This window comes from Cyprinodon variegatus, unplaced genomic scaffold (assembly GCF_000732505.1).
Source record: "Cyprinodon variegatus isolate N-32 unplaced genomic scaffold, C_variegatus-1.0 Scaffold209, whole genome shotgun sequence".
In the NCBI taxonomy this organism is placed as follows: Eukaryota; Metazoa; Chordata; class Actinopteri; order Cyprinodontiformes; family Cyprinodontidae; genus Cyprinodon; species Cyprinodon variegatus.
The window spans coordinates 2853-16525 of NW_015150662.1; the positions used below are offsets into that span (position 1 = coordinate 2853).

Below are 13673 nucleotides of genomic sequence, written 5' to 3' on the forward strand. Positions count from 1 at the left end.
CAGGTCAGATGAATGCGACCTGGCCGTTCAGACACAGGTCGCATTTGAAAAGATCAGATTCGTATCGGAGCCAAGTGGCTTCTAATTTTCCATCTGTTTTGTTGTGTCGTTATCAATTAGCCAGGGTGGAGTAGAAAATGTAAAGTAAAATTAAAAAGTCCTCACAAAAATGAATGCTCAAGTCAAGTACAGAAGGATTTCTAATTGCATGATTTAATGTTTAGTTTGAAATGGTATCTTTTCTTTTTCAGTGGCTCTCCTGGTCCTCCATAGAACACAGCATAGGTTGCAGAGCAGAGTTTGTTAGAGTTGAGCAGACAGGTTTTTAGTGTGGGGGGGTGCAGGTTTAAACTCTGCACATCGGTCTCACTGCGCGCTCAGGTCAGTGGAACAAAACACCATAGAAATCCAAACGTCCCCATCACCGTTCTGAACATGAGAAGGAAAGGAAACATGCCCACTCTGTCTGTGGCGCACAGAGTGGGGAGGAAAGTTTCCCAGTGATTCTGTTCCCAAGGTAAAGTGCATAACAGAGAAAGGTCTGTGGTAAATCAGTATTTAAGTACTTTTGTTATTAGACAATTTATCATTTATTGAAGTGCCTTGAGTTATAATATATATATAAATAATATGTTTTTTATAGGGTTAGTACTAGGGCTGTGTAAAATTGAATCGATTCCTTTAAATTTTTTCAAAATCGATTTCTAGGGAATGAGATCGATTCCTTTTATAGTGACCCGGGTGACGTTCACATTCAAATAAGCAGGAAAGATGCACTCAAGATGACTTCAAGCCAGACAACTGCAAATATAGCCAATAGGTTGACTGAAGACATTAAGAAATGGAGGCTGACCAGCAAACACCCTGTAGTCGATACAGACAACGCTGCACATATGGTTTGTGCAGGAAGATAAAGCAGCTCATGCATGTCTGCTGTGTCACGTCTGCTTGCTCATGTGAGGCTTTTTCACTTTTTTTTCACTTTTCACAAACAAGGTTGCACTTATGAGACAGTTATGTTCACATCTCATGTTTAAAATGTCTGATTTACAAGTTTGCACTTTGTGTTTAATGTGACAGGAAAAAATAAAATACATGAGTATTTTGAACACAATTGAACTACTTTTATTATTGTAAAAAAAACAGATCGAATTGAAATTAATCGATTTAGAACTTTATGAATCAAAATCAAATCGATTCAGGACTTTGGCCAAAATACCCAGCCCTAGTTAGTACACATTGTAGCCAAGAATTTTACTATTTGACATAAATGTCTTTTGGTGGTTCAGTTTTCAGGCTTGTTATAAAATTCGCTCCTACAGGCTGTTTTGTTTGTTTGTTTTCAATTTTACCTTATTTAGATTTTTGTATTGCTTTTTGTATTTTTATTTTTAGTCCATATTCACTTCTGCTGAATTGCAAAATTTAATAATGTTAAAGAAGAACAAAAAAAGAAAATAATTTATGGAATATGACCTTGATCTGTTAGAAATATGATCTCTTAGTTGTTTTCTTGTAACTAAAGTTGCATAAATTCAATGATCAGATGTTTCTTATAGCGGGAATCGTTTCAGCTTCTGTTGGAGGGAAGGAGCATGCCTCCCCATCAAGGCACGCTATCTAAAATCTTCCCAACGTGTCGGTCTTTTCAGGCCTTTGTTGGACAACCAGCAGCACCAGAACTCAGATCTTCTGTCCCCCAACCTGAGGCCGAGACACCAGAATCTGATCCCTACACCATGTGGACCGGTGAGCAGATCCGCCCCTCACGCTGACACCAGGAGCACCAGATGGGCTTTGCTTTATTCAGACCAGACTCTCTGTCCGCTCCCTCCTGCAGATCAAGGCGTGGTCGGAGCTGTCCAACCTGGTGAAGATCTATTTCTGCTTCAGCATCGTGTCCCTGCTGGCGCTGCTCGGCCTCACCATCTCCAGCATATACAAGCAGCACAAGACCACGGACGTGGCCGACGAGGACAACTTCACGGTGTCCCTCATTCAGCTGGTTGGAATATGTGAGTTCTTCAATCAGCAGGGAGGGAGGCGCTCACTGAGCCTGCCTTCCCGCTGAAAGCAGAAGCTCTCTTGTTGAGGTCATGTGATAAAAGCTGTGGAGGATTACTAATGTCTTCGCTCTGATAAAAAAAAAAAACAACCTTTATATTTCCCACAAATATGACAGCAATGATTCCAACTGGTTTTTACACAATGGCTCATTTCTAAAAGTTTAAATACTTGTCTGTAAAGTCGAATCTATAGTCAAATTCAGACAAATTCCAACTCCAAAACTAAAATAAAACAACTTCCTTTTCTTGTTTCACTTCTAGGCTCCCATCCTCCTCCTCATAGGTTACAGCTGACTCAATTTCCCATCAATACTTTCCCCTAAAGTGGCCTACGTGACTCTGATTCGTTAGACATTCATTGTAGTTTTCTTTTTTTTTTTTTTTTTACACAGAATGAAAGTGTGGCTTGAAATGTGTCTTTTCTTTTGGTTTGTTTTTTTGCTCAATTTAATCTAATAGTCCAAAATAAGAAGTGAACGTCGTGATTAAATGCATGTAGTCTAACCTCAGGATTAGATCAGGGGTAACCAATTAAAATAAAAAATTATGAAAATCTGTTACTTTAAACAGATTTTAACACTGAAATAAAATGAGGTTTTTATGCATCCATGTTTTACATTAAATTGAAAATAATATATATATATATATATATATATATAAAAAGCCAGCAGTTGGGTCAGGATCAGGATTGCGGTCTGCTAATCCATGACCTCTGCACTAGATGTTGAAGGAACAAACAATATCAAAGAAGAACAAGGAGAGAATCAGAGGAGAAGTGAAGACGTCAGTGGGAACTCTGGAGGAGCTGCAGGGAGACACAGCTCAGGTGGTAGAAGCTAAAGGAAGATTATTAGAGATCAAGGTTTGAGTTTGTCAGCATCTGTGAAGGAGAATCCATAGAAGAAAGGGGCTGTTTGGATCGGACTGAAACAGAACCCTCTGACCAACGGGAGAAAAATGGTTTTTATTTAAGGAAAACTAACAGCAGAAAACGATGGAAGATGACGGTGGCAATATTATGGATAAGGGCAGGTTAAAAACTTCATGCAAAGCCGGCAGACATCAGCTAAACAAGCAGCTAACCATGAAGTAGAATCTCAGGTTGTAGTTTGCATAAAGTGTTGAAATCATTTACCTTTTCTTCTTTTGTGCTTCTTAGTCGGTCTTATAAAATGGCAATAAAATACTCTGAAGCTTGTGAAGGAAATATGAAAAAGATCTATATATAGTAAGAATAATGTGCAGCCTTACAGGGGCAGCTTCACAGGAAGCTACTGCAAACAGAAAGACTGTCTTCAGCTGCTTTCACCTGAATGGATGGTTTAAACGTCCGTCTCCCTGCAGGTTTTTGCATCTACTACATCACCCGTGGTGTTCTGCAGGAGAACAGGCAGGAGCTGATCGCCTTCGTTCTCAGCGTGCTGGTGGTCTTCATCCGCTCGGTGATCAACTACGCCGTGGTGGGCTCCAAGGGCAAGCAGGAGGTGCTGGTGAGTCACTGAACCTTCAAAAAAACCATCTTGTTTTAGGAAAAGTTTCCACCCGGTACTGACCCAGACTGAGAAAATCAGTGATTTACCAAAACTAAAGTATTATCTCTGAGCCTCTAATATTCTCATGACAAGGAAACACTGGAAATATTCTGTTTAAAATGGAAATATTTAAAAAATGATCTTATTAAACACAAAATCCACTTTTCCACATTTATTTATGGAGAAAAGTGAAACATTAGCCCCTCCCTCAGGTCAGATAATCAGTAAATAGCTCCTTGGTTCATTTTCACTTACAGCCTGATTACTATTGGACCCTGGTGAACTACTGCAGCACGAGTCCTGCACGATTTTTACGCCTTTTTAGTTGATTTTTACCCCTATTTTTCTGTCCATTTTTTTCCTAACATACACACAATGAGGGGAAGCATGTGAGAAAAGTGAAAGACAAAATAAAAGGCATCAGATTTCAGGAATCGAATAATCTGATGATCACTGTCTACAGAGTTTAAAACTTTGTAGGGACAAAAGCTGCTGGTAACAAAAATATTCAAGATCCCACTGAAGATTAACTCCTTTAATGAGTTATTTCAGGGTTTCTTTTTGTTTCAACAACAATAATATTGGTCTAAAATAGTCATGGGGTGTGACACCTGAACTAAGTACAAGCAGCTAAAATTGCCAAAAACTTTAGAAAAACTACAGAACTGTAAAGATTTTTGGAAATCCTGACTTATTTAAAGGAAAAAACACAAAAATGTATCGACATTCATGCTAGTTTGATTATTTTCATGTAAAAAAGGCTCATTAGCTCCACTGGTAGCAGTAGAGAGTCTGCTGCCTTAGAGGGTCGGACATGAGAAACAACTTTCTAACAAAAGCTCTTCATCAGACAATCTGAATGCAGAGAGAAGCATCACTTCACACCCTGAGAGCAAGTTTATTGTTTTTAACATAAAACTACAGACTACTGGTCAGAAATAATGGCTGTAGAAGGTAACAAAAAAAAGTGTGTTGTTGCTGACCACTAGGGGGCTCCATTCACACCATTTCTGTTCTTTCTGATGGAGAAGAAAGAAAGTAAACATTTAAACAATTTTACCCACCATGGAAGCGGCCATTTGTAAAATACAACGAAAATGTTGCATCTTTACTTTCGTTTTTACTGTTTATTTCATTAGTGATGTTTTTAAAATGATACTGATGTGAAAAAACAAACAATTTATCTGTTGGCAAAGATTACAGAAAATAACACTAAATAGGACCAGATATTAAAACCGTTTTAACAGATTGAATGACCTGGATTAAAATTAAAACAATAATATTGTAATTTTATTCAAAGCTGAGGAGCTCTTTGGTTAGAAAAAGCAAAGTTTGGTTATTTTGGGCTGAATTCTTAAACCCAAGACACGTTTTTTTCCCTTTTTTTGGTCATATTTCTCAGGCTTGATTAAATCCTTTCTACATTTATACCTTTAATAAAAGTCTGAAAGTAAATCTAGACATTGAAACAACATCTTCCATCTTAAATTAAAGCTCTACCCAATTCAGCCAGACCTTTTTAAGTACTTTAATGTCATTTAAAGCTCACTGAATTGCAGGATGTTGCAGGTATACTTGTACATAACACCAACAGTCTGTTTCAGCTCGTAAAGGCAGCACTACTCTATGGATTTGTAGCTTTAAGAGCAAATATCCTACAGTGACCCATCATGGGTCTGGACTTAGAACAGACCTCAGTGCTGCAGCTGGATGTAAATATGTTAGAAACATACAACTTAAGAGGAAAGCCCTGGAATGGAAGCGTGTGCAGATGTTTGGTAGCGTAGTTCAGCAGAAGGAACGTGGTGATGTATTAAAGGAGACTTGAGGCTTTTCATTATGGCGGTAATTTAATCAGAGGAACCTGCTGCTTAGTTTTCCTGCCTGGTTCAGTCAGAAGCTTTTCACTGAAAAAGGAGAAAACTTAGATTCACTTTTAATGTTGTAGATCATAACCAAAATGCTAATCATTATTGACTCATTATGAGATGAACAGAATAAAGGAATTTATCTGATAAGCAGCTTTTTGTCTAAAAAGTGTTTTATGGTCAGAATCGCTGGAAATCTGTCAGATCTGCGATGCTCCTTCCTCCCTGAAGAGGAGCTGGACTGAATTGAAAGTATATTTTAATGGAAACATTAACAGCATTCTGTCCTGGAGCATTGAACAGCTGCTAGTCCCCTTTCCTCCACTTGGTGTCGCTGTTCCTCCAGGTGGTGGTAAAGCTAAGCTACATTTGAGCTCCTTTAAAGCTTCAGGAGGATCTTTTAGTCTGGACCTGCTGCAGATGAAGCCGATTGCTGTACTTGATCTTTTTATGTTTTTTTTTTTTGACGAGATGATCTGATGGATCAGGCTTGTGTAGAAAGATCGTATGATTGTAGATAAACTCACCTAAGAAAAACAGAATATTTGTAAAAAAAAAAAAAAAGAAATATCTTGTTTTCTTGTTAGATAATTAATGATCACTTTGTTGCATTTGTTCTCACACTCTTCATCTCTGTAACAGAGGGAGGTTGTTTGACATGTGGCTCCTCCCATCCTAAATACCCTGCAGTCGTTCCTTTGTGTCTCCTTTGCAGAAAATTCCCCCTTAGCATGATATGTCCACCTCCGTGCTTCAGGGTTTCTTCCTCAAAACTTCAAAACCAAAGTAAAACTTCAAAACTGTTTTACTGACCAGCTGGACATTAGCTGCTTTATTAATGGGCCTCACAGGATTTTAATCCATGATGTCATTGCGTGTTACCAACGGCAACCTTTGGGCCCTCTTCAGATCATTAATCAGGTCCTCTTGTGTAGTTCTGAGTGGCTGCTGCTGCCCTTTCCCTTCTCACCTGTCATCCTGTAGTTTTTTTTCACCTTTTATTGCCCTTAGAGACTTTAAGAAGCAATCACCGCTCTCCGTTTAGTCCTAGAGAGCTGCAGGTAACAATGTTCGGCATTTCTGGCTCTGCTGGTTTGCTTATCTTAAAGGAATATTTTTTTTTAAAGTAGGTCAGGTAGATGTGTGGTCATTAATCAGTTACAGTAGAAAGCTGTCCTGGATGACCTCGGTTTGGAGAGTCAGAGGATGAAGTCGGCGGCCTTTAATAGTCAGATAGCTCTTGCATTGTGTGCTTAGAAAAATAAAAGAAGAAATCCGCACTCCGACTTGCTGCTTTGCTCTTAGCTGGACAGCTGCAGAAATGGTACCGACTTCTCAAAGCCCCTCCACAGAACCAGGCTTCAAACAGGCAGATTTTCCTCTTTTAAAACATACATGTAAGCCAAGAGTGAAGCATAATCACTGCTGCAGAGGATCAGAGGCCAGATCAGGGAGGGAAGCTGACCTCAGGGAGAGAGGCAGCCATAGGAACTCTGGAGGAGCTGCAGAGATCCGCAGCTCAGGATGGAGAAGGGGGTCGGCTTGTTGCATAGAAGCACAAAATATTATAAATAGCTTTGGAGAATAAAAAGGGCAACTTGTGCAGAAAACGCTTCTGCTGCACGTTGCAGAAAACCACTTACAGGCTCAGAACCATGATGGATTTTCTTCATCAGGGATGAAGCTAGGATGGAAGGAGAGGAGCGCCTCCATATTAGAACGGCCTAGTCCAAGTCAGAGAAGACATCGCCACAGTGTTTTTTATTTGTGTGTTTGTGCTGCAGGTTCGCTTCGTGTGCATCGTCAGCCTGGGCATCATTCACATGCTCTGCACCATGATGCTCATCCTCAGGCCCAACATGATGGCGTTCCGTGTGGGCGGGGCCCTGGAGAGCCTCCAGGAGCAGTACTTTCTCCTCAACCTGTGTTTCTCCATGGTGACCTTTGACCTGCAGGCTCAGGTAAGCATGCATGATAAACCGTCTCCGTAGTACGATCAGCGGCGAGATTTTGTTCTCCCAGCCTCGTTTTGTTTATCAGCGCTGCTTTCAGACGTCACTAAGACGTCAGAAGAAGCGCATCTCTGCAGATTGATTGTAGGCAGTCTGGCTGGTCATGCATGTGAGCCTCAGGATGCCCAGATAGGGCTTGTGGACGGCCATGTATGACATGCTACATTTCTGCAGCGTGAGAGAGGGCAGAGCGCTCAAAGCCGAGGATGACAATGATCAGAAATGTTGCTGCTCTGGTTCTGTGACATGCTTCAGAGATGAGCCCATGCAGCTGCTTCCCTGCACACATGTATCCCAGCCTTTCTCGCCTTGTGACCTGAACGCTCACGTCGCTGGATTCTGTTAGAAATAACTGTGTGCCGGTGTCAGTAACGGCGCATCTGTGTGATGTTTTCAGCTGTGTCTGTGCATCCTGATCACAACATCGGACTCTGCCATGTCCACCATCAACACCATCATCCTGGGAGTCGGGGTGTTCTGGGCCTTGGTCACCGCCACTTTCGGAGCCATAGCGGTGAGCGATGAGTTGTCTTTCTAGCAGGCAGCGATGGGCTGGAAGCAACACCTGGGGGGGAAACCCGACGACTCTGTTTACACCTCAGGTTCAGAACAGTTCTCATACTCGCTGACCTTTTCCAGATCTTCTCACGCAAAGCTTCATCTGACAGACCGACACAGAGAAGAGCAAAATTAGTTGGGAGGAAAATGATACCTTTCCATTTGTTTTACAAACAGAAAGATCTGAAAAGTGTGGCATTGGGTGGGTCTGGAAAGAGCAACTCTAACTCTGGAGGATCTGCAGAGACAAACAGCTCAGGTGGTGGGAAGCACAGCCTGCTAAAAGTTCCTGTTTAAGCAAAGAAGAACAAATCTACAAATAAATCAAGCAAAAACGATCCTTCTGACCCTGATTTGAGATTGAAATACCGAGCTAGAGCAGATTATTCCTCTTAAAATACTCACAAATAAGTGCAAAGTGCAGGAAAACAATTGCACTTAAGACTTTGTAAAATCACAATCTGCATTCTCAAAACAAGAGAAAGTGTGGTTACACTGCAAAAACGATCTAGAAATCAGTAAAAAATGTCTTAAATTAAGTGTATTTACCTTTAATTTGAGCAGGTTAATAAGAGAGTTTGCCAGTGGAAGGAGTATTTTTACTCTTAAATAAAATAATTAGATAATATTCATTTGAAATAAAACAATTCAATAGTTTTTCCTTATTCTAAATGTAAATTGTTTTGTTCCATTGGCAAATTGTCTCACTTACCTCCCCAATTCAAGAAAATGCACTTATTTTAAGGTCAATTTACTTATCTACTTACTACTTATATACTTATTTATCCCACCCACTAACCACCCACACCCCCTTCACAGAGAACATGGTGGTGGTAGCATCATGATGTGGGAATGGGTTTTCTAAGCCGTGGGATCGAAAGCTGCAGAAATTATTTGTTAAAATAAGTTGATTATCCTTTGATTTGGGCAGATATAGAATAAGACAATAAACAGATATAATAAGAAAATAAAACAACTCAACTATTGTATTTCGAGTGCATAATATCTAATTCCCTTTTTTAATGGTGAAAATACTTTTTTGGCAAATCATCTGCTCAAATTAAGGTGCACAACCACCCATCTTAAGAGATATATACCTATTTTTTGATCAGTTATAATGAAGCCGCTTAGAGATGGGAAAATGTTTGAGCTAATTGTTGCTCAACCTGTCAGAGGCTGTAAAGAGACATTAGCCTGGGGCAGTGGTTCTCCCTCCAGCAGGAAAACAACCCTAAAAAGCTGCTATGAAGGAAGGGTCCTCTGTCCTGCATGTTTTAGGTGTTTCACAACATGCCTGGAATAAATGAACAGGTGTCCAACAGGTTTGTGCAGCTCTGGAGGACATGCTGAGGAAGTCATGCAATCATTTCATTCTGCTCTAATGAAGCAGGACTGATCTCACTCATGCTAGAAAGTGTTGACACAGCAGGGGTACATAAAAATGCACACCGCACTTTACAGGTGTAATTTTTACCTTTTTTTATTACTTTTTTTGCCTTGTGCTGTTTTAATATTTGCTCTGTTTGTGGAATTCCCATGAAATAGGTCATATTTTGATTTAAACATGATAAAATGTGACAGATTCAAGGAATGTGAATACTAAACTATTGGTCACACACTGCAAAAAATGGACCTAAAAATAAGTAAAATATTCTTAATTTAGGTGTCTCTGTCATCCACCTTATTAAAGAGTATTTTTTGCCCTTAAATAAGATAATTAGATATTCCACCAGCATATTGTCTCACGTTCCTGCTCAAAACAAGAAAACTATTCTTATTTTGAGAAAAACTGACTTACTGAGATTTCATTTCATTTGCAGTGCAGACGCCTTGAACATCATCTCAGAATAATAAATAATAATTTTAAAAAAGTCAGGAAATCTTGATCAAGTTAAGATTTTGCAGATAATGTTTTTTACGGGTTCAACTGTAGTTCAGAGGCAGTCTGAAAGAGCAGCTGTAGGATTCAACTCATCATACTTCGACCTGCGTGCACATTCCCTACCATCAAGATCTACCTGAAGATTATATCTGACGGATTTAAAACAACTCTTCCTTCAACTTTTTCAGGTATTAAAGGAATCCAAGGTTCTGGTTTGGGTCTTCATGGGGCTGAACCTTCCTCAAGTGGCCTTCTTCGTTTACCTGATGTACTCGGTAGGTAGATATAAACTCCCAAAGCTCCGTCTGCGTTAAAGCATGGCTTCCTCCCTGGTCCTAATTTATTTTGAGGTCTTCCTTTGATACATTTTTTTTGCAGCACCTGTTGGTAATGAAAAAAAAACACAGGTCCTGCTTGTGGAGCTCTTCAAAAAGGACGAGACAATGCAGCATCTGCTTGTTTAATGGGAAGGCTTTCCTCTTTGAAAATGGGGCCGTTTAGAGTGAAGGATGCTGACCAGGCTGCTCCCCATCAGAGCTGCAGACCCTCACAACCATATATGGCATTGAAACAAAGAGTTTATGCAAAACATAGAATCTTTTGTCTTCCAGCTGCAGTTTTTCATTTCTACTCTTATCTATTATTATCAATAGATTGATGAGTTTCAAACAGACCTCAAGTCCTGAAGGAAAAAAGAAAGCTGTTTGTTTTACCTGCAGGTGATAGAGAAATGGTTCAAGGACCAGACGTACACCCTGGAGGCAGCCGCCGTCACCGGAGCTTTAATTTCACTGCTGATCAAAGGCGTTTTATTCTGGGGCCTCATCAAACTGGTGCAAAGCTTCGGACAGGGACTCAGAGAGAGAAGTGAGTTTCAAGCCAAAGCATTTTTTGATTAAGCTTTAAACAAACTGCTGCATTATGATTTATTTATCGATGCCATGCTCTTCTTCTTTTCTAAGTGTTTGCATCCAGTTAGAGCGTCTCATCGGCTGGCTGCACATCGCCATCTTCTCTGCAGCTTCTGCAGCCTGACAGGAATGCAGAGCTCCAGTTTTTATCCAGCATTAACTCTACCAAAGCATTGACCAAGCCTTTTATTTACACATTTCTAAACTCTAATGAGCTGTTTGTTAACATTTAGAAACATCTGTTAACTGGATTTTTTTTTTTTTTTTACTAAAAACCAAACCTAATATCAAAATCAGTTTTTAATTATTCTAACTTATTGAATCCAAATATTGTTTTAAGCTCAAAAGCAATATTTTAATTCAATTGTAATTTGGTAACAAATATGCCTGAAAGCAGAAGCAGCCTCCGCTCGATGCTGCAGCCATGACACTGAGCTGATCTGCTCCTCCAAGAGCAGAGATTCGTTTGTACCTCTGAGGTAAAAAAAAAAACACTGTAATCTACAAACTGGATGTTAGTATATTTTTTGTAAAGTGAAAAAAAACTTTCTCCACTGGTGATTTATAATGTTTAATGTGCTATTTTTTTGCTTGCTCACAGATTTCTTAACATTTCTTGGCACCTTAATGCACTCAGTGTTTTTTTATATTCTGGATTCTTAATAAACGTAAGAAAAAAAAATGCTTGTGTTTTCATTTGTTTATAAAAGCTGTTTATTTGCTGCTTTAGTTCTACGGCTGACCTTTCAGGAAGGGTTCTGCAGAAATTTGTTGTCAAACTTGAGAAAACCACACAGAGAAAACCGACCAAGATGCAAAGTCCGAATGTTTAATCCTCTTGCCTTTAATCTGGCAGTTAAATTCTGAGGAATTTAGTTGAAAAATAACTTGGATTTAGTAATTTCTTTATAGATATTTGCAATTTAATTGTTTTGGCCAAAGTGCTTTATCTGAATTCAGCTTAACTTTAGAATATCAGAAGGCTAATAAAGTAATGATATGATGGGGAGAACGAGCTGTTGGACTCAGCAGCTCTCATGGAAGCGCCTGACTTGGAAGCTCATTGAAAATAAGCTTCACATTTCTTATGAAGCTGGTTCATAGAGCGCTGTGTTTAAAGATTAATGGAAAGTTGAGTGGAAGAAAAAAAAGTGTCTGTTTTGCTTTAACAGTTTAGTTACTAAGGATCCCGCGCTTTATTCTGGTGTTGGTTCTGCGGTGACTTAAATCAAGTGCCAGGTCAGCACAGCGTCCACCACAGAATATCAGGCTTCCTCGTACTTCCTGAGTCATTCAATAGGAAACTGAATGACACCAGAACCAACAATGAATTTGAAGACGGAACTAGCCTGGGCTTCCTGAACGCCTCAGCAGAACCACAGGCTGATTTTCTCTACGCCACTCTGCAAAAATGCAGTAAATCATGTAAGAGAAGATCCAGCCTGTGATTGGATGCACATACCGGACTGTACATGTGCATATTTAAATGGCAGGTCCACATTTCTGTAAAAGAAAGAAACTTTTTTTGCTGAATTTTCTAAGAAATCAAATGAAGTATGCTGCTCAAAATGAACAAAGCAGAGATAAACGCTTAAATAAAACCTGGTCCTGCTGGAAGTTCCTTCCCGTTAAAGGGGGACTGTGTCTCTCCACTGTCGCTGCATGCATGCTGAGTATGAGGAATTTCTTCTCTGTATGCTCATCTAGGTGGGGTGAACTCTTTTAACTCTTTGACTAAAGAGAAAAATTTAAAAATTAAAAAAGTAAAACAGTTTTGAAGTTTTACTTTGGTTTTGAAGAAGAAACCCTGACACACAGAGGTGGACATATCATGCTAAGGGGGGATTTTCTGCAAAGGAGACACAAAGGAACGACTGCAGGGTATTTAGGATGGGAGGAGCCACGCGTCAACCTCCTTCCCTCTGTTACAGAGATGAAGAGTGTGAGAACAAATGCAACAAAATGATAATTTATTATCTAACAAGAAAACAAGATATTTCTTTTTTTTTTTCACAAATATTTGGTTTTTCTTAGGTGAGTTTATCTACAATCATACAATCTTTCTACACAATTGATCGCATTGTTTGTGTCATGATTAATGTTATATAAATAAACTAGTGCAATTAAATCATTGCACTAACTTATACAAATAAATTAGTGCAATTAAAACACACTTTAGATTCCTCGAAGTCCACCTTTTTCTCCTTCAACCAGTAACTAAATCAATACATTTTGTGACCAACTTTATCAAGGAGTTGTTTACTTTTTCAGATGTGAAGTTGCAATGTTGGCGGGCTGCAGCTGTGGACGCCAACATTCCTTCCTGACTGCCAGAGGCAGTAAGCAAAGTCACCTACATAACATAACTCAGCCGAACTACGGTCGGTCTCCTCTTACTGAGAACTTCTGAGTGACCGCTGTGACTGGCAGTCATCCACACAACCAATGTTTTTAAGTTTGCTTGTGCATCAGATTAACGCGTTTCTAAGAAACAATGAACGCAATTAATGCGTTAAAGTTCCAACCTGAGCAACAATTGTTACATAAAACCTGTATTAAACTCATCAGGTTTTTTAACCTTATTGTTAATAAAATCTAGATCTTGATGATCAGAACATTTTAGGATAAAAAACTTTTTACTAACATTAATTAGACTTTAATGTTCTGTATTTAATGTTTTTTTTTTTACAGCTGCTTGTATCAGAAAAAAACATATTTAAGTGTTTTTGTGTTAATTAACTTCATTGTTATCAGTTTTGCTAAATCCATATAGTCATTAGTAGATTAGGTATTGATGCAATGTTTGTTATAAATCACTCTAAAACTGATGCATATTCACAATTA

General features: G+C 39.2%; 1 protein-coding gene across 2 annotated transcripts in view; it reads left to right on the plus strand.

Moving 5' to 3' along the window:
• LOC107088187 overlaps positions 1-11495 on the plus strand; it is a 14074-nt gene extending 2579 nt beyond the window's left edge. The window contains exons 2-9 of one of the 2 annotated variants that reach the window (XM_015380199.1): positions 1653-1749; positions 1841-2015; positions 3411-3556; positions 7251-7427; positions 7876-7992; positions 10107-10193; positions 10638-10785; positions 10881-11495. In XM_015380199.1, the coding sequence (XP_015235685.1) occupies positions 1653-1749; positions 1841-2015; positions 3411-3556; positions 7251-7427; positions 7876-7992; positions 10107-10193; positions 10638-10785; positions 10881-10897 (964 nt within the window). In that variant the 3' untranslated portion in view covers positions 10898-11495. Of the gene's footprint in view, positions 1-1652; positions 1750-1840; positions 2016-3410; positions 3557-7250; positions 7428-7875; positions 7993-10106; positions 10194-10296; positions 10609-10637; positions 10786-10880 lie in introns of those variants that run through there. The other variant, XM_015380200.1, reaches the window with a different exon arrangement.
• Positions 11496-13673: the final 2178 nt, after the last annotated feature.